At 36.8% G+C, this 27,410-nt stretch overlaps 1 protein-coding gene across 2 annotated transcripts in view; it reads right to left on the bottom strand.

Annotated features, from left to right (window-relative positions):
- Positions 1-396: 396 nt before the first annotated feature.
- LOC137398795 (valine--tRNA ligase-like) overlaps positions 397-27,410 on the bottom strand; it is a 40,645-nt gene continuing 13,631 nt past the window's right edge. Inside the window, exons 7-24 of one of the 2 annotated variants that reach the window (XM_068084971.1) lie at positions 26,132-26,251; positions 25,654-25,807; positions 20,798-20,932; positions 19,518-19,653; positions 19,256-19,348; positions 18,308-18,389; positions 17,605-17,766; positions 16,904-17,009; positions 15,166-15,362; positions 13,238-13,411; positions 12,858-12,954; positions 9,590-9,699; positions 9,208-9,363; positions 7,008-7,214; positions 3,822-3,939; positions 2,313-2,488; positions 1,613-1,762; positions 397-1,370 (exon numbers count right to left, since the gene is read on the bottom strand). In XM_068084971.1, coding sequence (XP_067941072.1) covers positions 1,293-1,370; positions 1,613-1,762; positions 2,313-2,488; positions 3,822-3,939; positions 7,008-7,214; positions 9,208-9,363; positions 9,590-9,699; positions 12,858-12,954; positions 13,238-13,411; positions 15,166-15,362; positions 16,904-17,009; positions 17,605-17,766; positions 18,308-18,389; positions 19,256-19,348; positions 19,518-19,653; positions 20,798-20,932; positions 25,654-25,807; positions 26,132-26,251 — 2,451 coding nt within the window. In that variant the 3' untranslated portion in view covers positions 397-1,292. The remainder of the gene's footprint in view (positions 1,371-1,612; positions 1,763-2,312; positions 2,489-3,821; positions 3,940-7,007; positions 7,215-9,207; positions 9,364-9,589; positions 9,700-12,857; positions 12,955-13,237; positions 13,412-15,165; positions 15,363-16,903; positions 17,010-17,604; positions 17,767-18,307; positions 18,390-19,255; positions 19,349-19,517; positions 19,654-20,797; positions 20,933-25,653; positions 25,808-26,131; positions 26,252-27,410) is intronic. The other variant, XM_068084972.1, reaches the window with a different exon arrangement.

The raw sequence follows: 27,410 nt of genomic DNA, 5'->3' as shown, positions 1-27,410 counted from the left end.
ACACCTTTGCAACAAACAATAAAATAATTTTGGCGGTTTTATTGGGCGATAAATTTTGATAAGGTGCACTTCCTGTAGTGTAGTTGTTTGTTAGTAGTGTTGTTGACATAATAGTAAATAGTAAAAGGTATCTCGTAGCGATCTGGCTGTCCGCGCGAATCTGGTAGTAGGTCATTCTGTAGTTTTATGTTAAAGTTAAAGCCACATGATGATCATGTGATTAGATACTAATAATAATACATGTAGAACAAATGATGCATAACAAGCAACAATGTTTATTACCATAATTAGATTTAAAAAAAAATATATTGCAAAATATAGTGATGAAACTTCTATATTTTTATGTATTACTTGGCATATAGTACAAAAGGAACACAACTCCAAAGTCAGAGGAAGCCGCAGTGAGGAGATGAAAGAGTCGCAGGTTGCTGACCTCTGGTATATTTGCAGATAAACTCGCAGATTATATGCGAAATTTCACCTTTGCTAATCTCGATTAACCGAAAAAATGAGTTGGTGGACAAATTAGTGAGCAAGCTATTTGAGCCATTGCTTTTAGACTAAGCCACACGGAAAACACAATTATAAGCCATATTTTTCCCCAAAACTGGATTACAACTTACAGACTGGATGCGAGAAATGAGGGGAAGAATGTTTACAGTGATATTTATTTACTAGTAAAAAACTAGTAAATATCACAGCCTCTGATATTTACTAGTTTTTTTTACAGTCACAACTGAATCGAATTAACTGTGATGAATGAGAGACCACTAAATATCACAAAGGAAAAATGCAATTTTTCTAATCATTACTGTGACTATTACCTTTGCCTTAAATAAGCTAACCACTACCAATGTAGACGTAAATAGTTTTTGAGCATTGTAAGTGTCAATATACAGCCAGAGTGCAATGGTGAGTTACAAATACCACTTACAGATAAGTTGATAGAGAGAGGAAAGTGTTACACTGGCTCATCACCTAAACAATCAGTATGTGTAATGAATAATCCTCTCATCATCAACAGCAGCCATCAATTGAAGCATTTACGAGGAGTGTTTTATTGAAGATATCTGGACAGAACAAGTGAGAATCAGTGAGGCTGCCATGAGAATAAATCCCAGGACAAGCATGGGTAAGTTTAAAATGAACAGAATGAGTGTCCAAGACTATACAACCTTCATGTTGCCTACAAATAAATACAGCCTCTGACGTGTCTTCAAGGCTACTCATGACCAGAGAGATCTAAGGCTACCCAGCAACAGTCAGCCCTGACTAAGAGTCATGAAAACCACTCATTTCTCTAGACTCATGCTTTTCAATTTCTCTATTGCCTCCTCCAACCGTCCTTTCTCCTTGCACAGCTCCTCGGCCTGATAAAAACAGAAACAGTTACAGCGCTGAACAGAGTCATACAATGATTAGAAACAGCCGGTGGTGGAAAGCTACTAGTAACCACGACAGCGTTAAAATTTAGATAACTACACACGCATAGGTTAAAGTGACAGTGTTAATGTATGGGTGTTCATCTTTTGTGAGAAAGGTGAAATAGTCATGTTAACACATGTGTGACTACGACAAATGGGTAATCTAGCAGGAGTACAGTGATACATACTTTCTTAGTATTGTCGGCCTGCACACTAGGAGGCACTTTAACAGTGTAATCTGGCTTTTTCATAACTTCCTCAAGTCTGGTCTGTCTCTCAGATATTTGATTAACTTTCAGGCCGAGCTGAGTCAATTCTTTCTCGATGTCGATGATACCCTAAAAAGCAAAATCATGCAATCTATATACAATCATGAAGCGATTGCTTAACGATGAGGTAAATTAAAATGAGAGACTACTTGCATGAGAGAATTGAATACTGTGCATTTTATGGTTGTTCATTTAACCATTAAGTTCCTGGTTGAAACAAATAAGCTATTAAATGCATCTGGTAGTTTTTTATACAGACAATGAAATGCTCCGGGCTGCTAACTTAATCTAGGAATTTGAACAAGGCTAACTGCATAATCTACCTATCCCTATGAACATTGTACAAGGAGGTCAGTCCTACAAATATGGATTTCCGAGTGGCTTTCTACGACACCTCAAAATATCTATTACAGCCCAAGTTTCAGCATTCAAGAATAGAGAATTAGACGCAAACAGCTCCGACTGTGGGAATGATGCTAAACTAACTTGCTGGATAGTTTAGTCATATTCGTATACCAGAGTGCTCCATAAATGCATTTTCACAACAACTGGTGAAATTTCATCAGACAGTCCAAGGTTTAAGCCATTAGGAGTGTCAGTGATGCCCCCTTAACTATACCTTGAGCATGAGATGTGCTTCCACCGAGTGATCTACTGTAGTCATGGCACAGCCTGCTGGCACCAGAGATCTGTCGGTGATTATCTCCACCTTAGATGCATTAGTCATGGTTATTAGAAAACCAGATAGGGACTCTAGTCTTTCCTTGACAGCGTCATCGTGACAACAGAACCAGGCTGCAAAACCATAGTTGTTCCATAATAGAATCAGACTAAATTTAGTTTGAGTGAACAGTTACCAGTTAAGAGTTCTTGATAGTTTACATGGGTGTTTAATAACTACGATGGTGAAAATGTTGCAAGCTACAGCATACAGTGGCTTAATCATATGAAACAAACATCGCAATGGATCAACTTTGTATGTAGAGATTTGGCAGAAATGATTGTATGAGGGGTGTTACAAAAGTTTCCAGAAATATAGTACAGCTTTATTTCTGTGATAGCCATGATATTCTTGTAGGAGTTGTTTTCTCTATTTCTTTTGAGAACGCGTGCTAAAAGTATGGCTAGGCAAGTTTGTTCTTGGTCTATAGGCAGAGATGAAATGTGACATGGACAAAACTCCCTTTTTTGCAAGCGTTGCTGACATTTTAGTAGTGAAGGAGCAAGAAATCGAAATAAAGTTTTCAGTGAAACTAGCAAAGAACAAAAGGAACATTACTGAAAGTTTGTAAAGAGTATTTGATGAGGTAATTCTTGGTAAAAGCACTCTCTATGAATGGATCAAAAAGTTTTCAAAATGTGTCAAAGATGAACCCAGAACTGAAAACCAAAAAGACCAAAAACCAGACTAAAAGAAAATGTTGTGCTTATTTGTTCCAAAATCTACAGATACAAGAGATTAATATGCAGAAAAGCATCTAATGAGAGCGGCTTGTCAATTGTATAGGATCACACCATTTTGACTGAACACCTGAACAAGCGACATGTCTTGGCAAAGTTAGTTCCGTGACTGTTAAGTGAAGAGCAAAAGGATGGTAAAGCAATGGTCTGCAAGGAATGGCAAGAAATGCAAGGATCTGGTCCTAACTTTATTGACTCATCGATCAAAAGTGACGAGTCAAGGAAGTGTACGGGTAGGACCCTAAAACAAAAGTACAGTCATCTCCATGGAGGCCACATCACTCTCCTTGCCATAAAAATGGTCAAATGCGTCACTCTCCAGTCAATACCTTGCTGGTAACGATTTTTTGATTCTAACGGACTAGTGCATCGGAAAACCTATACATGACAATTGAATCATGACAATTCCTCCGCTCAGTGTCCTGAAGATCAAAGAGTGGTTAGCAAAATATAGTGTTGTGTATCACTCTCCATAGTCCTCAGATTTGGCTCCTAACGACTTTAATTCATTTCCAAGGATTAAGTAGACATTGAAAAGAGAGTTTCATTGACATCTATTGGCTAGTTGGATGTCAAATGGCAAACCATGTGCTTATTAACTTATAACTAGAAAATTTTAGACATTACCCATTTAATAGACACACAGATGTAAAGAATAATCACTCACCTTCCACCTTAGTCTTGTTAGGCAGCTGGTAGGTAGCCTTCATAGATCTGACAGTTTTAACACACTCAAACGCATGAGATACACACGCCTCCAAAGATGTATCTCTCATCCTGTCCAGCTACAATTATATCTCCACCATAACTAGATGACTGAACAAAAGTTGAGCTGTCACATGACTAGCCTGATGGTTCTATTTTACTCTAAAAGCTCTGATAAAAGGTAAAAACAATTATAAGCTTCTGTAAGATTTGTGCTTCGAACTGCAGGTCACAAGCCACCATCTTTAGGCTTTACACTACTAGTTAACTAGTGAGCCCAACCAACCTACAGGAGCTTCTGGATTTCCTATCCTTGAAAGGTACACATGTGGGAATGTCAACAAATATCTAACCGGTCATTTAGTTCTACGAGTATCTAGACACTCGGAGTTGTCTGCACCACGGTCAACATAGCTACTCTATAGAAGATTAGCAAATAATCAAATAACACATTTTAACATATATACTAATCACATTCGTTATAAAAGCAATAAATCAGTTATCATAGCCTCAAACAAAATATATTTATACAGATGTCATGGCTAATGGCAATGCTTCGTCACACACGCATTTACCTAACCCAGTGATCCTGTACTCCAAACCTGGCTTAAACTATCGTAGTTCTAAAACAGTGTGCGATACTCGATTGTTATCTGAACACCAAACAAGTCCCCAACCATGTTCATCATATGAGTCAGCAGTTCAAAGATCCTTTAGATTTCCAAAGCATGAAGGCTTGTCTATTAGGTACAAATTTGATTTCTAACCTCATAACCCTACTGTATTGTAGAAGAATTACAGTAATTGTTTACAATGCTTGGGATATACAGTAGTATACAATAACAATGTCCATTGAACATCTTTGTTACAGACTATCACTACGCTTCCATGACGCGCATAATTCTCAAAATTGAGCCAACCCGCAAGTTATCCGCGCCATGGAAACGTCATAAATCCGCAAGCTAAGCGAGTTTTGCGATCCGCAAAACTTTATCGAATCCATCGTGCTTGCGAATTATGGAAACGGCACTTGCGATTAATTGGCATTAGAATATCGATGGCTATTACATTAAAAACATTTTCACGCTTAAGTCGTTTTTATTTCGATTTCAGCAGCCTCTATGCGCCAACTTTCCAAACGATTGCTGCTAAGCTTAAGGCGTGGTCACACGAGCACCGAACCGAACTAAATGACGCAAAACGACGTCGCTCTCAGCTGTAAAAAGTTCGGCCGAAGACATTTCTAGCCGAAACGAACCATTTCGGTACTGCTCGAAATTTCGTGGCCGAACACTTGCTCTTATTGGCTGGTTAAAATTCTAGAATTCTAGCGAGCACGCCTCACATTTTTCCTTACGTGCGTGTGAGTAAAGTTAAAAAAAAATGGGACGATACTTTTATTTCGTTAAATAAACAACATGAAGCAATTTATGACAAGGTTCATCCGGACTTGTGATTGTGTTGCATAAATGTAAGATGTTGCACTTAAGTTTTGCATAAATGTAAGGGAATGGTTGTGATTTTCTTTCGTGTAGAATATAAGTAATGTGTTATATTCATCCTGACGAAGTATCGTTGACTGGATTATTTATGTAAAACCCCAGTACTATGATAAAGACTGATTTTGTTTGTTATGTACTCAGCATAGAAAAACATTCATATGTTAATAAAAAGATATAATTATGTTGATGGGAAGGGTTGGCAAAATCTTTGTATCGAGTGATTTATTTTGAGCAGCTGAACGATCTTCTGATAAATCTGCTGTGTAATTATAATTTATAATTGTTCCTCAAAGTTTTTTGTTTACAATAGAAATATTTAACTCAAATACATAAAAACTACTAATGAAACCGTGTCCTGTCTCTATACGTATGGTATCTAGGAAGCGAAGTTACTTCGGTGGCCGTGTGACATGTGCTACGAACCGAACCAGCCTCTGAACCGATCCTACGTCGGTTCGGCGCTCGTGTGACCACGCCTTTAGCGTGACAAGACTGCTTAGCTATTTATAGAGTCATTAATTAAGCTAATACTTGACCTATGGGGTCAAGTGCTGGTGTTAAATCCGCATCGGCAGGTGTTCATTGAAAAGCTCGATTGCAAAGTAACTCAACTGGCCAATCATTCGAATTATGTGAGTTATTCGAATTACGTGAGTCATTGAAACATAGTGTATGGGGACTCCTGACTTCATAACAGCTATGAAGTAAAATCTTTTAAATTATTATAGACTATGATTTCTGCTGTATAACAAATGTGTTGGGAAAATGCTAAAAATGTTTTACTAAATTCATCCGCAGGTCTTGCTCTAGTCAAACATACTTATCATGGCCATAGTCAGTGAGATCACCCACTGTCAACATACACTACTTAGTGACAGTTTGCCCGAGAAAATCTAATGGTCAGAATCGTCAGGACTACAGCTTGATTCGAAATCCCTAGGGTCTACATTTGATCCACTGTCTTCAGATTTGCCCATATGATGGTTTACAACCTGATGTGAAAACCTTAGAAGATTTAGATAAATGATAAGAAATGTCTGCAGCAGCAGCCTAAAGACACTGTAACAAAGTGACAAAGTCCATTTTCCAACTCAAAAGTTTTCCAGCTTTCTTCTAAGATTCGAAACTAACACAAGCAAAATAAGTAATAAATTTACAAGTCAAATATGATTTGCATCAAAAAGTCCATTGTTTGACAAGTATTGATGCTTTGATATTTATGAAAAACTGTTAACAAGAATGCTGCTGGCGACATTAATGTCACCAGCAGCATTCATTCAGCAGCATACAAATTCACATTTTTACCCAATTTAATATTAGGCACTCTTATTTCTTATGTGAAAGATAAGAGTGCCTAAATCTTACATGAAAGTGGTAAGATTTGCTAAAATTTGTATGCGCTGAATTGCAAAGTTTTTATTTCAATCCTGCACACAAAGTGCCAATTAAATTTACCTATAGATTCAGCTTATTTTTGACCCAACCGACAATTATAATTGACAACTGTCAAAACAGGTAAGTTTGGTACCAAATAAACAAAGAGTTTGCGAGTATGATCAGTGGAAAAGGTGAGATTATGTTGTGCCATGTCTTGAGTTGCAACAGGGCGGTAAGGTAATACATAAAAACTCTACTACAGTGATCACCTGTGAAGGAAGCGGATATGGTGTGACGCAAAGACTTGGAGGCAAATCTGGTAACCGTCGTGGAAGCCTCTGATACAATTCTTCTGACACGAAAGGCATGAAAGGGTGTATGAGTCGCAAGGCAGTGTCTAAACATGTATACAAGGTGGCCCGAGTCACTGACTTGACCTTTTCATCTGTACCATATATCACAGGCTTGATGCTTTCCTACAAAAGGCATTAATCTGCTTTACAGCACATCAGTGTTTAGCCTAGCCTTGACTTCTGTTCTTTGACTAGTAAAGGATTGATGACTATTGGTCCCAACTAGCATATACAGTCAAACATGGATAACTCGCCCACGGATAGCTTGAACACATGGTTAACTCGAACGGTTTCTTTGGTCCGTTCCCACATACTGATAAATTGCTATAAATAACTCGAACTCAACACTGTTAACTCAAACTGTTTTTTGCCCAACGGCTACCGAAACGGTTGTTATTGCTTTAGAAAATCACTTTTTTCCAAGCCATAGAGGTAAACCTCAACTTTTCGTAATTCATAAGCGTCGTTATTACCACCATCGGCAAAATATTTTTGTCAACGACTTTTCTAAAAGTTTGGTGAAATTTGATTTATACCAAACATCCGCTTAGCGATCGCCCTTCAGAAGCAAGGTAAAATGAGGTAATCTTTGCATAAACTTCAAGAAAAATCGGCAAAATTGATCGTGGGTGAAACGCTAAAAAGAAAAAAATGTCTTTTCTTTTGAGCATTTCAACAACGATCAAGTTTTGCCAATGTCAATCTAAAAAACGTCCAGGCAATAACATCACCTCAAACAACAAACCAATCTCAAGTGATAGAAAAATCTCTATACTTTTTCATAAAAACGTTTTAAACTTTACATTAGAAGCATTTAATTTGAAACAAGCCATTTGTACTTTTGATTTATATTATAGTTTGTATATGTACATGTATCTACTAATAAATAAGTGAATACATGAACTTGTGACAGTGCTCTGATAACTTGAACGCTCTGATAATTCGAACACTTTCGCTCGGTCCCGTGAAGTTCGAGTTATCCATGCTTGACTGTATTTGGTAAGTGCTAGTCATGTAACAAAGTACTACTAAAGTGAACCCCTGCCTTACGACATTAATTTGTTCCTGTATTGGCTTTGTAAGGTGAAAATATCATATAGAGAGATATAGGAACCCATAGTAATTATCTAATGTAAACACACCCTGGCAAAAATCATCAAAATTTTATATACTTATGTGCTGTATATATTATAAATTAGTAACAAAGTAGTATATCAACTTTAGTAATTATAGTTACCTACAATAGCTTGGTATGTTCAGTGGTTATGATCGGCAATAAAAATTTTATTGGAATAAAATCATTTTCTTACTTCTTCCTTTAACGTTGTTATCAATCTTAGGATCCATGGCTAACAAGTTGAAGTTATATAAGTAGTTATACGTATAATGAGTTGAATTCATAGTAAATATTATATTAAATATTATATTAAATACTAAAATGGGCAATAAAATTTCACTTTCACTTAATTTTCACTAACTTTCGTTTTACTCACGCAATATCAAGCAATTACAAAACACAAATACTGAACTGAGGGAGAGAGCAAATAGCATATAGACATTTTGTTATTTTGATGTATCCATCACACCGACCGCCAAACTTGAATATCAAGAGATATTTTTGTTGATGTTGTATGGCGAAAAAAATGCCATATGGAGGAGACAATAAAAAATTGTTTTGCATATCATAAGGCGGAGAAAAGTGTAAAACAGGGATGTTGTGACTCGGAAATGCGACATCCCTGTTTAAATATAATAAACATCAAAGTTATTTAACAAATTTGATGTTTGTTAAATTTTGGACATTTTGATATTCATGTCATCAAATAACTGAGATATGTGACTTCACTGTACAAGTTCAGATGTCACAGAAGGTCAAGTGCTCAGATTACTAGTGTTACTATGTACAAACAGTATTGAATACACAAACCAAAATGAACAACTTTCATGTTTTGTCAAGGTTTGTTGAACAACTTCAATTTTTAGTTTGTGTGATTTCAAAGCTGACGTTAGTTAGACCCATAGTGAGGAAAGCAGGTGGCAAGACGAAGGTAATTTTGGCCGATTGGTTCCTGCCTAAGGTTATAATAATAAAACAATAAAAAAATATAGACTATACCAGATAGACATCGCAGAGCTCGTATAGCCAGAAGTTGTAGCACGCAGTAGTAGCTGAAGGAAAATCATAGCTTGTGAACCCTTGCTGGCAGAGGGTGACAGCTTTAGCCAGCTTGCTCAGCACCCACTTGTCCATCAGAGATTCTGAGCCATCCAACTGAAAGCAGTAAAATTGACAAGTTTTGACAAGTAGATAGCAATGCCTCTATATTCACCTGTTTTGGTTCAATTCTCAGGTCTAATATGATTCAAACAGGAAGGACATGACGATCGTATTACCAACAACATCAATACATGTGCTATGGGTAAATGCAGGATGTTGATCTACATGGTCTAGTCGTTCCAAACACCAGCGAGGGTTGCAGTAACTTGTGAAAACGCACCTCTTGTGTACGGGGTGGTGTGTAGCCCTCACCGAGTGCACCTAGAGCAAATTTTGTGGCATTCCAGAGTTTGTTGCAGAAAAATCTGTAGCCTTGAACTCTGAGTACATCTGCGAGTAGATAAGAGATAATATTCACATAAAACATATTTTTCTGCTGTTCGATAGAAACTAGCTTAGTAAATCGAATGTGTGGTTCTTCCGCTAACTGTTATTAAACTTGATCATATTGTAGTCACACTATGTTATGGATTCTGTGACTTATTTCCGACTCACTGCAAGCTTACATTAATATCTCTAAGATTTTATCAAAAAGATTAGTTGTAGTCGTAGTTAGCAGCTATTTCAATTGAAGTAAATCCTACTAGACAAGAATAGACGACTCCCAACTTAAAAGTGAGCCCACACAGACTCGAAGGCGAGCCGATAAGCAGACGCATGGGTGAGCCAACAGACTCGAGGGCGAGCCGATAAACAGACTCGTGGGTGAGCCGATAAACAGACTCGAGAGTGAGCTGATAAACAGACTCGATGGTGAGCCGACAAACAGACTCAATGATGAGCTGATAGACAGACTCGATGGTGAGCCGATAAACAGACTCGATGGTGAGCCGATAAACAAACTCGATGTAGACCTGATAAATAGACTCGAGAGTGAGCCGATAGACAGACTCGAGGGCGAGGCGATAAATACACTCGAGGGTGCCTTTCCCAAATTTTACACCCTAGTAAACCAATCGCAATAATTCTTGGTGTTCGGCCAATAGCACTTATAGAGAATACAACTATGATACGCTGACAAATATCACAGTACTAAAGTCAGAAACAGTGACAAGAATTTTATATATATGCTACTTGCCTTGGTAAATCAAGCATAACCATATAGTAAAGAACGCAGTATCTTTATTGCTGTTATGTCTCACAGCGCAAAACAGTAACACAACAGCAATGACAAAACTGAAAGGTTATATAGCAAACCAAGAGAAAATCTACAGTTGATTGCCTGCACAATAATTAGGTCAACCGTTGTCACAATAAAATATTTCGACTACAAAAACGATTATATTTATCACTAATTTATCACGCAATACGAGTATTAATAATGTTCTGAGTATTTATATAGTAACATGCAAATCTTAGAAAAATATGGTAATGAATGGTTAACATAATAAAATTGCTAGTATTAAACATACATATAATACTACAACGAACATGCGTTAAGCGAGCACATTGCAATTAACTGTTCAAATTTGAATAAACGGCGATAAATCTAGAGAGCTCTATTACGCGCGCTTGCAGTCTATAAATATGAGTACCAACTGATAGTCACTTCATTAGTTCCCCTCTCCCATCTCAGGGAGAGGGGAACTAATGAACTAATCACCTGGGGGCCACCATTCCATCTAAGAAACTTTGTCCCGTGGTGACAATGGTGGGAATTCCGTGTCATAATTACCGCCAACCTTTTTTATTACACTATTCTATCTCCTACTATTACATTCAGCAACTGAGCTAGTGTGTGTGTATCAAAGATGGGGCATGATACTGATGCCTTATGTACACCTTAGGGCATCAGTATGCTATAGGGGTGGTCACACGAGAGCCGAAACAAATTGAACGACGAAAAATTTCTGGCCGAAGTTTTGGCCGAATTTCTGGCCAGTTGTAAACTGTTCGGCCGAAGACATTTCTGGCAGAAGCGAACCATTTTGGTCCTGCTTGTAATTTCGTGGCAGAAGCCCTGCTCTAATTGGCTGGTTAAAATTCTAGCGAATTCGTGTCGCATTTTTCCTTACGTGTGTGATCAAAGTTAAAAAAGAAATGGGACGATCTTTTTATTTCTTTAATTAAACATGAAGCAATTTATGACAAGGCTCACCTGGACTACACCAAAAAAGATGGCGTCATTTACTATATTTGGTCCTTCATTTCGAATGAAATGAGAACACAAAACTATATGGAATTTGTTGGTAAATAAGTAAAATAGGTAAAAGACGTCATCCATTGCCATATGATGATATATTGAAAAAGGATTTTGCCATGCTTTACTCAGGCACAATGAAGCTTGTGATTGTGTTGCATAAATGTAAGATGTTGCACTTACGTGTTGCATAAATGTAAGAGAATGAGTGTGGTTTTCTTTCGTGTAGAATAGAAGTAGATATGTAGAAGTAATGTGTCATACTCATCCTGATGAAGAATCGTTGACTGCTTTATTTATGCAAAAACACAGTACTATGATAAAGACTGTTTTTGTTTGTTATGTAGGTCTACTCAGCATAGAAAAACATTCATATGTTAACAAAAAGTGTAATTTTCTTGATATGAAGGATTGGAAAAACCTTTGTATCGATTGATTTGTTTTGAACAGCTGAACGATCTTCTGATAAATCTGCTGCGCAATTATAATTAATAATCTTTCCTCAAAGTTTTTTGTTTACAATAAAAATATTTAGCTGAAATACATAAAAACTACCCATGAAACAGTGTCCTGTCTCCATGCGTATGGTATCTAGGAAGTGAAGTTACTTCGGATGCTGAGTGACATGTAGCTTAGCCGAACCGAAACCACCTCTGAACCGAACCAAACCTAAGTCGTTCGGCCATCGTGTGACCACAGCTTATTGCTATCTGACTGAAGTGCATCCTAGAGAATTGATCTGTTACTGCCAACTCATTGAGGTGCATCCTAGAGCATTCATCAGCTATTGGTAATTGACTGAGGTGCACCCTAAAGCATTGATTTGTTATTGTTTACTCACTAAAGAGGAAGAGGGGGGGGGGAAGGGGAGTGGGAGGATCTCTTCGACGCATTGCGGGAGGGATTTACACATATAGCATATCGGCACCTTCGTTATTCCGGCACATTGAGCACACCGACTGCGAAATTTGAATTTTTAGAAATTTTTCAGTTGATATCATATGGCAAATGAGATGTCACATGGTGATGTTCCACATCTTAAGGCAAAAAATCGTAGAATAAGATCACAGTAACCCAAGGGTGCACTGTATACCAATAACAATGATATTTTAATTTATGCAGAACATAAGCACAGAATATCATACCACTTGTGTGTATCTAAATGTCTACGTATGAGTTGAAAAGTAGTCATCAAGTTAAGAGATGAATCTTGAATACCCATGCGTTAGATTAGAATGCATACAATGTCACTTACGATGAACGCCCAAACAAAAGCAACGAGAACACCAATCTAACCTGCATAAATGTAACGCATTGACAAGACTACATAAAGCCATGAAATATTTACCGAGGTTGATGTTGATTCCCTGAGCTGTGTAGGCGCAAAGAGCAAATCTAAGAGCATCTGTTCCGCACTCTGGGATCCCTTGGGGGTAGTCATCTTTCTGTAGTAAGATCAGAATGATGTGTACGAGCTGAAACCTTGTAAGTTTTTCAACCTTGAATTTTAAGAATGAAAAAGGTGCACAAATAATGGCCAAAGCTAATGGGGCATTGTGAGGATGCCACAAACTTGAAAAAATATTCTAACTTGGGCTGATATTGTCAGAAACACGAGGTAAACAGTGGCTATCACAGATAACGCTACAGACACAGCTTACACTGGCAGAAAGACACTCAATCACTAGTGACAAACACTCAGAGGCATCTAGTAGTAGGGGACACTACCTGACCAGCCTTAGCCTTTGTGATCTCCTTGGGATCAAGGTTACCACCTTCAAGTGTTTTATGTAGGCCTTCGAGAGAAATTCCGTTGATGACATCAATGGGGTCAATGACATTGCCTAAAGTCTTAGACATCTTCCTTCCATGTGCGTCTCTGATCATCGCATGCAGAAAGACCTGTTACACAAACGGCAGCTGTGTTAGAGCAGGCTCTAGTAACAGGCAATTCAAGTTTATGAGATTACTAGCTGTGCTAACCGGTGTTGCCCAGGCATTAAAATCAGCTTATAAACAATGAAAGGTAATGAGAATCGCCTGCCACTTGCAGGCGATTGCAATGCCAGGCAATCTCACTGCCCCTTGCAATTAGCTTGGTACATTGCCAATGGATAATTTGAGTAAGCTTACTAATAAAAGCTACCGATACTCATAACGTAGCACCATCACTTTATGTCGTGAGAGAGCCGCAGCGTATTTGCTCCCATATAGCGACATATATATCCTAATTAACACATTGGGCTTGTGTGGCTGAAATGGTCAGGCATTGGACTGATATACCGGAGTGACTGAGATCAAATCATCTGCGATACAGATTCTTTATTCCAAGAATTTAATACCTATAGCTGGAACTAAACACATACCAACAATGAGAAATATATACACTATTGTTACATGCTACGAATTTTTGAGCTTCGAAGTTGTGGTTTCAATCGTAGGAACGAGGAGGACGAATTTACATGATATGCAAGAGTGGTTGCACAACTCGCAATTATTCATAGCTGATGAATTTACATGCTACAAAGAAATAGTCGTACAACACCGCGTTTTCTATATTAGTCTGGTACACTTTCATCTACAACGAGGCGTATAATTTTTATCGCGGCTGGCACTCCTAAAATGCGTCTAAGGTTAAACATCAATATCAAAGCGTGTAAGAACTTTTTCTTTAAATTTCGGAAATAATACTTTTTATTTTGAAGATATTATTCTTAAAACAGGTGCATTAAAAACAGAGATGCTGTAAGGATGTCACTAATGAAAATCCAACCTCCGATCGCAAAGATTTGTGTAATAATACGAATATCGATGTTTGCATGATACGCAGTATTTCGTTGTTGCTACGATGTTTTCAAAAATACCCCCTTGAAACGGAGGTTTGAATCGCTTCGAAGATTTAAAGATTTGACGTTTTGAACCATTTACATGCTACGAAGATGAAAAATACGACAAAACTTGGTAGCATGTAACACTAGTGATAGATAGAGAACAAGTATAGTAGATTAACAGATGCTCAAGACGTGTGTATCCACAACAATAATTGCTGATAGCCCTAAAAGGCTGCTTCTCGTGACAGGACTTCATCAAATTTTGAACTCAGACATCACAAATGAAAATTGGATGTTTTATCTAGTATAACATGCACCATGTCATGATGACAGAAAAGTCAATATATAGACGGTGCCATGGCAGATAACATATTTTTTCAAAGAAAGAAATATCAGCCAGTGTTCAGGGTACTAGAAAACTGAGGTCGAGTTATGTAAGAATGATTTGGGAGTAATTGGGTAAAAGCTAGGCGTCTAGAGTCGGTATAGCTGGTGGTACATGACGACCTTTTATTTCAATGTGCATGCAGAGCTACAAAACTTCGCTGTTTGTTAAAAATAAAAAAAATATGGAAAGTGCAACAAACTAGTTTTTAAAGCAACATAAATCATTGACCAAAAAATATACCACAACTAGTCAACATATAACAACCCCTCTAGTTGAAGACCCCGACCCGCAACTGGTTGACAGAAATCATTAATAATTTTAAACTATGAACTCTGAGCACCTGATATATCTACTTGCTGTTAAGCATTGAAATGGTGGCAATCGTTAAGCATGTAAAAGGAAACAGAAATCTGTACAAGATTTGATATGGCACTGACCTCCTTGAAGGGTAGCTTGTCCATGAGGGTTAAACCCATCATTACCATCCTGGCCACCCAGAAGAATATAATGTCGTGTCCAGTCTCTAGCAGAGTACCAGGATAGTAGGCTTGTAAATCGGGTGTGTTGTCAGGCCACCCAAACACGGAGAAGGGGAAGAGACCAGAGCTGAACCAAGTGTCCAGTACATCTTCATCTGATTGAGAAATTAATTGTGATCAATCAAGTCATCTTGTCATGCAATATAATAACTGAAAACTGGCACATCAACATTCAAAAGAAGAGCTGACCATGACAAACTGCGGAGAAAAAGATAATATTATTAGGTAGACATTGACTATTCTCAATAAAAGCAAATGAGTAGCTCTATGATAAGATTTGAACTACTTTTGCGTCTGACAACTATGGCTATTGCTAAAGCTTCGTGTACACTATTCAATAACCAGACAGACTTAACTATGACCTGAATCTACACACACAATGTTTATTTTTGCTATTAACTAATCAGGAATATGCTAAATCATGGAACAATTAAACATCAAACTGAAAGGTACAGTTTTCAAGAGATTGTTCCTATACTTACTAGCAATAAAAATACTCCAACATCTAATGTGTGGTTTTTCTTGTTAACAAAAACACTCATCCACATTCTTAAATGCGTATGAGAATATTGATATTCACTATTCAGACATTGAAAAAAGACATCAAAGCTAAAAACAATGCAAAAAGATCTGAGATGCTTTTTAAACTTTTTCTTTTTTGGTAATGATTATATAGCTAATTAACGAATAACTCATAATTGTTGCAAAATATTGTCCTATACTATTGACAATCTGATTTTTTATGCTACGTTAACACATGCAAAACAAAGTGAAGACAACACTCTACCATAGTAGTATTTTGCCACTCATTGTCTAAATTAATCAAAGTAGCCAAAAATCCTTGTCTAAATTCCACATCTAACTTGAACGAATGCAAAATCAAAAAAATCAGTTTGGTTAAACCTGCTTCTTCTTACTTCTAAGTCCCAAATTTAAAACTTTGGTAGAACAGTTAATGAAATGACCCGACTGTATTGCATGGAACATGCAAACCAAGATGTTCATTCTTGACCTCTTAACTAGAGCAAGTTATTGCTTAGAGCCGCATGTACATACCATCATAAAAAGAAATAAAAATGATAAATACGTAGACCAATTAAAGTGTAGACAGAAATTAATTAAGTCATACTGAAAAATGTTCAATGTCACACACCTTGACTGTTTTTGTTAGTGGACAAACAGTTTTCATAACCTTGTAAACAATAAAAACTATTGTGAAAATATTATTGAACGGATGAAGAAATGATCTACAGCCAACATGAAGCAGGTGACTGTGAGTGTTACAATCTTAGCCTCCCGGTGGCAACGTGACAGGTTTGAAAAGCTTCAAGTGACAGAAATGATAATTAATCCAATGACATACAGCTCAAATTATCAACAGCAGAGAGACTTTTATATGAAGTTTCTAGAATAACTTAGTAGCATCAGATGTAAACCACCATCATAAAATGAGAATAGCTCAATTGTGACATGTGAAAACATCAAAAAAAGTAATAGGTTAGTATGCAATAGATACATTGCAAATACAGGTAGCAAAGTTACTGTCTGCACCGCTTATATAAGCCAGCCATTCTGTCAGTATCACGACTTAGAATTTGTGACAGCGAGTGACACATGTGCTAGCAATGAGACATACCTTGAGTGAGAGTGATGTCATCAGCTGTAACTTGGAACTTCTCAACTGCCTTTTGAAGTGCTTCTGCGTGGTCTCGACCTGACACCCAGTATTGATTGTCACTAGACTGGAACACCAGTTGACACCCATTGACAAGCAGAAAATCTAATTGACTAGTAAGCTATATTAAGAACTGCCAGACATAGTTTTAAATCGAACACTTCAACGACCCAGCTGGCTGCTACTAGCACATCTTGTAGTTGTGCTCACACCCTGTAGGCCATGAATATGTTAGCAATTAGTCATGCAAACAGATTCACAACAAGCGAAGAGTGGTGAGGTCACTGGAATGTGTTTGAATAAATCTGAATTGAATTTCTAACATTTTTAAAGTATAGGCAGTCAATTATTATTCTGGTCAGTCAATTTTTATTACTGCTAATTAAATTATGTTTTACTTTTACAAATGCATCAATAAATTTCCACTATTTTAAAACAATAATGCCGTTATTACCGACCTGCTCCTCATTAGAAATTTAAGCTAATACCAAAGCTCAACATAACAGGATTGTTTACATTCCATTCCAAAAACTGTACAGAAGGTTGTCAGCATCTAGCCTGGCATCTCCTTGTTATTAAATAAAGCTAAAACGCCTTTAGCAATGCCTCTAAATACTAAAACTCGTGAAAAATCACCTTTGCACTTTACATGGTTAACTGACCTCAGCCTTGGGCTTTCCTTTGATTTCTACAAAGTAGGCTGGTATTCTGTGGCCCCACCAGAGTTGCCTCGATATGCACCAGTCTCTTGAGTTATTCAGCCACTTGTACCAGGTGTTAGTATGAGTATCAGGTATGATTCTCAGCTCTCCACTTTTTACTGCCTGTGATATATAGCAGGTGTAGCACAGGCTATATTTGTTACAACTACGTGAGAACTGGCATATGTTATTATTGATCTTAAGGCTAATAAATGGCTAACATGTCTCCAGGGCTAATATGCCCACATCCATGTATTTAGTTTAATATTACTACTCATCTGTTAGATCCTCTGAGCTAATACCAATTTAATATCATATATTATTAAAAAAAAACCTGTGTTTTCGCTTGGATGTTTTATTTTCGAATCAAATTTTTATTACGATTATTGTAAAACTGCAGATTATAGAGTATTAATAATAAACTCGGCAATCAAGTATTAACTGTAAACAATGAACTACAAAATGTGGGTGATCAAGAATGATGGACCTAAGGAAATGTGATACGCTAGCTATTAACTCAGTCATAACCCATGAAACTTTCAAGTCAAACTATTCCCCATAACCATTGATCACTAATACAAGTAGTAATACAATACATAACTATTGGTTACAAATAATAGCTTCGGTAGAACATCATGGCAAGAGTATGTTTAATGATACCTACCTGAACGGCCCGAGCTGCCATTTCATCGCAGGCCACATACCACTGAGGCTTTGGTATTGGCTCTATGATGTCTTTAGATCGGCTACAGAACAGGACAAGTTTATGCCAAAACAGAGGAGAAACAGGGACCAATGATTCTGTTACAAAGTTAGTAGCGAGTGTGAGCTTCTTAGGTGACCAACATATAACTTTTGAACACTACAGATTAACTGACTAGCACATAAAACAGTACGTATGACCTGAATGAGTGACCACATTGGAAATGAAATAGTGTTCCGAAACAACGCATGTTTTTACAGTCAACATTTTTTTTATTCATAAGTTGTTTCATGAGCCTGAACTGACGAGTATTTCCATCAAGCAAAAAGCTATAAGCAAAAGATAGAGTAAAAACTGGATATGTTACGACGTTTATAATCAAATCCAGTTCATCAAATATAATCTTTCATTTTTATATCCACTTTTTTGCAATAGACAAGATGAATAAAATGGTAGTGAGAAAATAAAATGAGAATAATTTTATATAATAATATTCTGTCTTACATATTCTATATAAAATTTGATGTTTTATTGTGACTTAACTGCTCAAATCGAACATCTTTTCATATTTGACTGATGAATATTATCAACACAACTTCTACTTCCACTAAAAGAAGTCACCCTTTAAAAAACATTAACTTTTTTATGAAGAAAGACAAAGCCCGCCTTGAAATTGGTTAAAGTATCAAATAACTACATAGAGAATTAAGGTCAAGGACTCATGAAAGTGAGTCCTGATATGAACAGCTTCTAAAATGTTTCTTTCATTGAAACTTCTAGGTTAAAACAAATATTATTTCTTAAATGAAAACATCTGACATCGTGTTCACATAACGGTGCCTGTTAAAATAACCAAATATACGTCCATAACTGTCTGAAATACAAAGGTTAAAATGCTTAAATATTGACCTGCAGATAGGGACAACCATAGGGTTATCTTGTGTTCCTTTATATAGTCCGAGCTCTTCGAGTCTCTTCAATACAGCCTTCCGAGCATCGAATCTGAAAAATTGAGATCAATATGAACAATCAAACTGTTTATATTCACAAGATTCCAGAGTATCAATAGTGAAGAGATAAACACGAGCATCAAAAAATGTTATGTGTAGAAGTCAGCTAATGTAGCCAACGCTACACGATAATTAACTGAAGACACAGGATAATTCCTCACCTTTTCATACCAACAAACTCTCCAGCATCTCCACATATCTTGCCACTGTCATCAATTATAGTCAAGAAGGGTAAATTGTGTCTCAGTCCGACCTCATAGTCAGTAGGGTCATGAGCTGGGGTTATCTTCACGGCGCCTGTCCAAATTGAACCAATGTATTGTTATTGAAACATTTAGATGGATTATGGTAAATATCTATTGTGATATCAATATCTGCTATTAAACTATGTGAAAAATCTGTTAACAGCATCTTATGTTTACCACAACTTATATTTACGGTCACAACCAGTACTGACGGTCACAACCAGTATTGATGGTCACAACCAGCACTGACGGTCACAACCAGTACTGACGGTCACAACCAGTATTGATGGTCACAACCAGTACTGACGATCACAACCAGCACTGACGATCACAACCAGTACTGACGATCACAACCAGTACTGACGGTCACAACCAGTACTGACGGTCACAACCAGTACTGACGGTCACAACCAGTACTGACGGTCACAACCAGTACTGACGGTCACAACCAGTACTGACGGTCACAACCAGTACTGACGATCACAACCAGTACTGACGATCACAACCAGTACTGACGATCACAACCAGTACTGACGATCACAACCAGTACTGACGATCACAACCAGTACTGACGATCACAACCAGTACTGACGGTCACAACCAGTACTGACGGTCACAACCAGTACTGACGATCACAACCAGTACTGACGGTCACAACCAGTACTGACGATCACAACCAGTACTGACGGTCACAACCAGTACTTACGGTCACAACCAGTACTGACGATCACAACCAGTACTGACGGTCACAACCAGTACTGGTTGATCACCTTAGCAAAGTGAGCTAATGAGTATTTATCTGTACAATAGAAATGTTTCAACCAGAGCAAGGTCATACAATTGTAGTAACTCCAGTCTTAACCTTCATCCAACATGATTACATGGAGAACTTATGAGGAACTTATTGATTACAATACCTTAGGAGTTATCTTCTCTTCAGTTTCTACAGCGATTATTACTAGGTTCTCATGGAGGTTCTATAATTATGTTAGAAAGAGCTGTGAACTAATGAATTCATACACACAGAACTATCAAAAGTATTTACTGTATAAATTTAACTTCTAGAATAATGTAGTGTTTGCCAAAGTATAGGGTAGTCGAACAAAGGTTTGATGCTATCTGATGTATGTACAAGCAAAATAAAGCATAGTGAAGCCTTAATCTATTAGACAATCTATCTAATGCTCATTCCTTACCGGTGCCAAAGTCCATCTCTACAAAATCATCCACTATAATGGGAATCTTTCTGTCAGCGAATGGATGAATGACTGACTTTCCATGCAGGTGCTTGTACCTGTCATCCTTGGGATGCACAGCCACTCCAGTATCACCTGTCAATGACACAAGAAGCAATGATTCGTAAGAAAAATTTCAAAATTAAAACAGCGACAATTCCTATAAATTGTAGAAATACCAAAAGTTTGCTCATTGATAGAAATGAGAGGCAAACGCAAGTCAAAAGCATCTGGCGTAACTGGGAACATGACAGTATCCACTGATTCCACAGTAGATAGGGGATACGGGCCAAAAGTAGATATCCCCAAATTACATTATATATATCATGTGATGAATTATAGGCCAAAAGGGGATTTCCCCTAAATGGCATCAAAGACTGATACATTATAAACCAGACAGGTTTTAAGACCTTTAATGACCTTTGTAAATAACCTCTGCACTCAATGAATCTAACTACGTAACACTCCAACTGAAAAGAAGGTAAGAATTGTAGTTGTATCTCCTCGAGGTCACTTGTTGTATGACACCTCTGGTACTACGCCTGGAACAGGTGATTTAAGACTCTATTTGTTCCAAGTTGGTTAACATTATCATGCCATTAGTAATATTAAGGTATAACAAATACAGATTATTTTTGCCCTAAGTGCCACATTTATGCGAGCAGCAAAATCACAATTGCTACAATTCTAAATTCTCAAGATGCAAAACCTCAAGTTTGGCGGGAAGTATTGGGTCACATGATCAGATTACGACTAGACGATTAGACCAAGCCGAAACAAAACTGTAAAGCAGCGAGCATCTATAATTGATACAGGCTCTTCGGTTAAACCCAAAGTGTTTGTCATAAACTAGTGCTACAAGAAGTTTTATATTGAGCCTTTTATTGGCCTTTCAATTCACATGAGAACATCATGAGTCAAAACAATAACTAAATGGATTGACTACACCAGAGAAATAAACTGATTCCAAACTACGGCAGTCTCGTGATGGCGGCGATTAACTGTTCTCTTTCAAGCTTTTAAAAGCTTGTAATCACATTTCCACATATTTTGCACCTATTACACGGCAGAGTAAAACATAGTGAACCTTTTGATACCAAATAACTGTAATGTGAATTTTGTTGCAAGTCAACCCTTAACGAACTTCCCGAGGTCAGGCATGTTAGATCTTTCTAGTTTCCACCGCTGCTCAAGTAATTTAAGATGACAATCTTTAATTTTTCGTAACTAACCTAGAATGGTACACAATCGTATCCTTGTGAATTGAAATAGTCGTCTACCGTTCAACCTAGTCTTTGATTTTCAGTCATACTTTGGTGGGATCGCATTTAGAAGGGGATGCGAGTTGTAAATTTGCATCATGAAAAGCTCACTGTATGATATTATTTAATTCACCCCCAGTTATTGGCTTTTCATCGATGACAATTATACTCAAGAACAAACTCTAAGAGTTTAAATTCCTTGTTGACACTATTATTAGCTTTTGTTGGAATAACGGTGTCTATATCTGGTAATACAGCTTGTGTTAAAATAGAATAACTACGTATCATTTACTGGTTAGTCGACTAAGTTGGTGGCCTGTTTAAATACAAGACTATTAAACGTATGGTGCGAGTTTATCTTTTACTTTCCTATTTATCATATAATAAATGTACACAGGAGAATTTAATCACAAAGTGTCTACTAGAAACGGACAAGGCCTAAATGTGAATAAAGAGTAAATCATAATCCATCAGAAGCGACTTTCGGCAATGAGCTGGTTGTTAAAATGCCAAAACTAACGCTAAAAAGTGCCATTTATCCCAAATCGTTAAGCCTGGCTTATAATTTTAAACTCGATAATGGTGAGGATGAAACCAGTGTGTTCGATATTTTCACATGATTTGGTAATGATACAATTAATACCGGTGAAAAAACTAAATAAAAATCTTGAATATGTTGAATTAATAATGACAATTCTTGCATAGAAGTGTGTGTGTGTGTGTGTGTATAAAAAAGGTTACTGTTTTACCAGAAGCTATCAATCAAAACTTTGAATACGAGGATGGAAATCTTTTAATAACATATATATTCAGTACACAAATCACCAAATTTTAAGTTGGACATAAACTATTGTTGATATCATGGGGCAGAACAAACTAGCTCTAAGGGAAAAATAGGAAGAAGCATTGTGTTGCATATATATTTAGGTTCTAAATATTTTTTAGCAAGTGCATCGTAATGCTGGGCACAATGCTAAAATAAAAAAAGTGCTTAGATTTTAAACTTGCAGGAGCAATCGCCGTGAGTACAAATCCATCAAAATGCCAAATTTCAATTTCAAGATTTTAAGCTGAATGTAAGCTGAATTTTAAGCTTATTTTAGCTGAATAATCCTAACGATAAATACACAAATACACAGAAAACAAACTTTGAGATATACATATATATATACAGTCAAACATGGATAACTCGAACTTCACGGGACCGAGCGAAAGTGTTCAAATTATCAGAGCATTCAAGTTATCAGAACACTGTCACAAGTCCATGTATTTACTTATTTATTAGTAGATACATGTACATATACAAACTATAATATAAATCAAAAGCACAAATGGCTTGTTTCAAATTAAATGCTTCTAATGTAAAGTTTAAAACGTTTTTTATCAAAAAGTATTGAGATTTTTCTCTCATTTGAGATTGGTTTGTTGTTTGAGGTGATGTTATGCCAGGACGTGTTTTAGATTGACATTATAAAACAACTATATATTACTATATTATTTACAACTATAAAAGCGTTTAGATGGAAATGTGAAATAATTAGCAAGTAATAGCTAAATTAAGTCGGTTTTGCTACGATTACAATAAAACATGATGTGGTTTTAATACAATTAATACGAACTGAGAAAACAAAATAAAAATCCTGAATATGTTGAACTAATAATGACAATTCTTGCATAGAAGTGTGTGTATAAAAAAGGTTACTGTTTCACCAGAAGCTACCCATCAAAACTTTGAATACGATGATACTGGTACCTCTCGATACTGCTACAAATGTAAAAATGAGATATCGTACTCTATTTGTCTGACCGAATGGAGAGAGAATTTCAAGGCTCTTGACACGGAGATAATATAGTTTTTCGTGTGAGAAGAATTGGCCTTGAGCCTTGAGGCCTTGAGATATAGTAATTGAACCCTACGAAAAACCAAAAATAAAAGTCTAAGAAAACACGAAAAAGCATCAGGTTTCATAGAGCTAATAGAATTCATAGAGTTTAAAATAATACGTCATTTAGCGTGTGTTTACGGTATACCATCTATAATAGCGGATAACGCAGAACTCGCCATGTATATCTCTTAATAACGTATATAATCAGTACACAAACTGCCAAATTTTATTTTAGAGAGAAATTATTGTTGATATCGTTCGGCCAAAAAAATTTGCTGCAACGAAAAAGCGTTGTGTTTTCCATAATTAGGTGAAGAATATTTCATAACAGGGGCATCGTACAGCGTAGGCGCAATGCTAAAAGAAAACGTCATTTAGCGTGTGCATACGCTATACGATATATGATAAAGTCTTTGATCATTGCTCCTTATCTAGCTCAGTGTTTAGAGCGCGAGGATTGAAATCTAGTAGTTTCAATCTCTGTATGTTCTAATCCATCATGGGATGGAATTTTAAATTCCTAAATTTCTGTTGTCCTTTGGACATACTAAAGGACAACAGAAAACAGACAAAAACCTTTGAGGCATATCGCATAAAAATACTAGATAATATAAACGACTATAAAACATGTACGACTACAGAAATAAAACAGAATCAAACTTTGAGATTAATGTAACTGCTATGTTCATGAGTCTTACAACAATACTAGGACTTTTAAAAGCTGAGAACAGCCCTAGCGTCGACTATCTGAGTATAAACATTGAAATAGATATCTATGGCACGATCAATCAGCTGCTTGTTTCCGATTATTTAGCTCTTTATTCATATCAAGATTCTTAAAAGTATTTTAAGATCACTGCCAATCGCTTTGCGTGTGTTAAGTCAACCAAGAGTTTTTACGATGACAAATACTGTTTAGTCATAGATCTAAATACTATCGATGAGGAATGATCTAGTGGCATCGGTCATGACATCAAGGATTACATAAGGCAAAAAATTAACCAAAGAGGCTACAGCTGCTGATTGTCAAGCATTTTTATTATTGGTTAGCGGTAAACTAATACCATTTCTCAACAATTAAATAAGTAGAATTGATTAGTAGTATAAATTAATTGCTACTAAAACACTGATTATAGGTCATTGAGTGCAAAGGTCATTTACAAAAGGTCATAAAAACCTGTCTGGTCTATAATTGATTACGTGGTCTATAATGCACGTTTGAGGAATCTATCTTTGGCTCGTACTACCCTATCGACTTTCTACCATAACATCAAAAGTGAACTGTCCAGCGAAATCTAGTTTTTTGATAAAATTAAGCTTATGAGTAAAGGCAGAAAACCAAGCTTTTGGTTATATATAATTGCACTATGTTTTACAAAGCTGCAAGTCTATGGTGTGCCTGTGCAACACGGGGCCTTAGTAGAACAACAAATCTTTGCAAATAGAATTTGATCTTAAATACCAACTGAGTTTAAACACAGTATACCAACCAATGCATCAGTTCTTCCAGCCTGATGAGTCAAAACATTACATCTATTCAGTTATCCACAGATCATCTTTAGATAGTGAACCAATCAACTTATGTCTCCCATAACAGAGGCGAACATTAGTGACCATGCTGTCCTATTCCTACCACCCAACTAAACACCACTTTCTAGCAACCATTTACCTAGCATGGTCTCAATTCTGGTGGTGGCCACAACTATCTCTTCCTCACTTCCCTCCACTTTGTAAGCAAAAGAGATGAGAACTCCAAACTCCACCTTCTCCTTGTAACCAGGAACAGCAAGAAGCTTCCTGCCAGGTAACTCCTCTTTGTCTACCTGATCAATGACAAAAAGGCTAAATAATATATCATGTGATTTTATACGCACTGTTAGTTGGTTACTATAAGACTGCTGGATTGAAGATAAGACAACAGTGGTAAAGAACTGAATCCAGTATTGTCAGGTACCTACAGCTATAATTTACTGATGGAAGTGAATGTGATTTCAATCCTACTATTTCTTACTGTTGTTATTTTGTTGGTCAGAATTCAGACTTTAATATAACAATAAACAAGAGAAGATAGACCATTGCTACAAGTGATTAATAATGCTAACACTTGCTAATGAGTAATAAAGTTCGCATATAGAAATATTTGATACCTCTATGTCCGATATTGCCGAGTTGAGTGTACAGGACCAGTTGACTAAACGGTTGGCTCGGTAGATGATGCCCTTCTCATGCATCCTGATGAATGCCTCATTCACAGCTTTCACACATTTCTACAAACCATACACTATTTTTGAGAGTAAGACTCACGCGATTACAGTGTCTCTAGAAACTAGTGGTATCTGGAAACTCCCACTTTCTTTTATTCATCAACAGCTAGTGTTTTTAATAAACGAATACTTGTCTGTGATACTATGTACATGCACTGAATACATTGACTAAAGAAGCAAACAGGAATTTCAGTAAACTCTCTTGCATCTTTGGATAAGCTATTTAGCTGCATGACAAATGAGCAAATTTAGCAGATGACAAATATGAGTAGCTCAGTTGGCAGAAGAAAAAATTCCATGAACTATTAAACAATTTTAGGTCAGTTACTATCTTGCCAGCACCCGCACCTTGCAGGAAATTGCTAAAGGTTGACTTGCAACAAAATTCACATTACAGTTATTTGGTATCAAAAGATTCACCATGTCTTACTCTGCTGTGTTATAGGTGCAAAATATGTGGAAATGTGACTACAAACTCTTAAAAGCTCAAAAACGAACAGTTAATCTACGGCGGTCTCATGTTGGCGGCGATTGACTGTTCGTTTTTGAGCTTTTAAGAGCTTGTAATCACATTTCCACATATTTTGCACCTACAACACAGCAGAGTAAGACATAGTGAATCTTTTGATACCAAATAACTGTAATGTGAATTTTGTTGCAAGTCAACCTTTAAAGTAATTGCGCCTTGTTAAGACGCGCATATCAAAGATTTAAATACTGAATAGATAGTATATGTCAAAAGTAAGTAACATCAATAACCATCAATGTAATAGAAAATAAGCCAGCTACTGAATATTCTATGACAAGAAATGTAGTGATTCACTATGTTTCCATGATGCGCAGTGCTTCGGAGTTGCGCTATCTCCGAATCATGGAAACGGCGTCTTCGCACTGAAATCACTGCGCACTGATCAGTGCGAAGCCAGTGCAAATTCGCAGCAAAGAAACAGCGACTGCGCAGTGGTTGCGCATAGCTCTCATGCCGTGGATACGGATTCTTCGAAGGCCATAAACTAGTACAAAGGTTGTCCTGCTAATCTTGTTTTTTTTATTCTTCCGATCTTCTTTCACTTAAATTTAATTATGGTCTGCATTCACGAGGATGATGAGGTGATTACTTTCCTGGACTTTGTTATCGATGCCAACACATTTCGAAAAATAG

Source organism: Watersipora subatra, chromosome 6 (assembly GCF_963576615.1).
Source record: "Watersipora subatra chromosome 6, tzWatSuba1.1, whole genome shotgun sequence".
Classification (NCBI taxonomy): Eukaryota; Metazoa; Bryozoa; class Gymnolaemata; order Cheilostomatida; family Watersiporidae; genus Watersipora; species Watersipora subatra.
The sequence above is the reverse complement of the archived record's forward strand: the minus strand, read 5'-3'. Positions and strand labels throughout refer to the sequence as shown.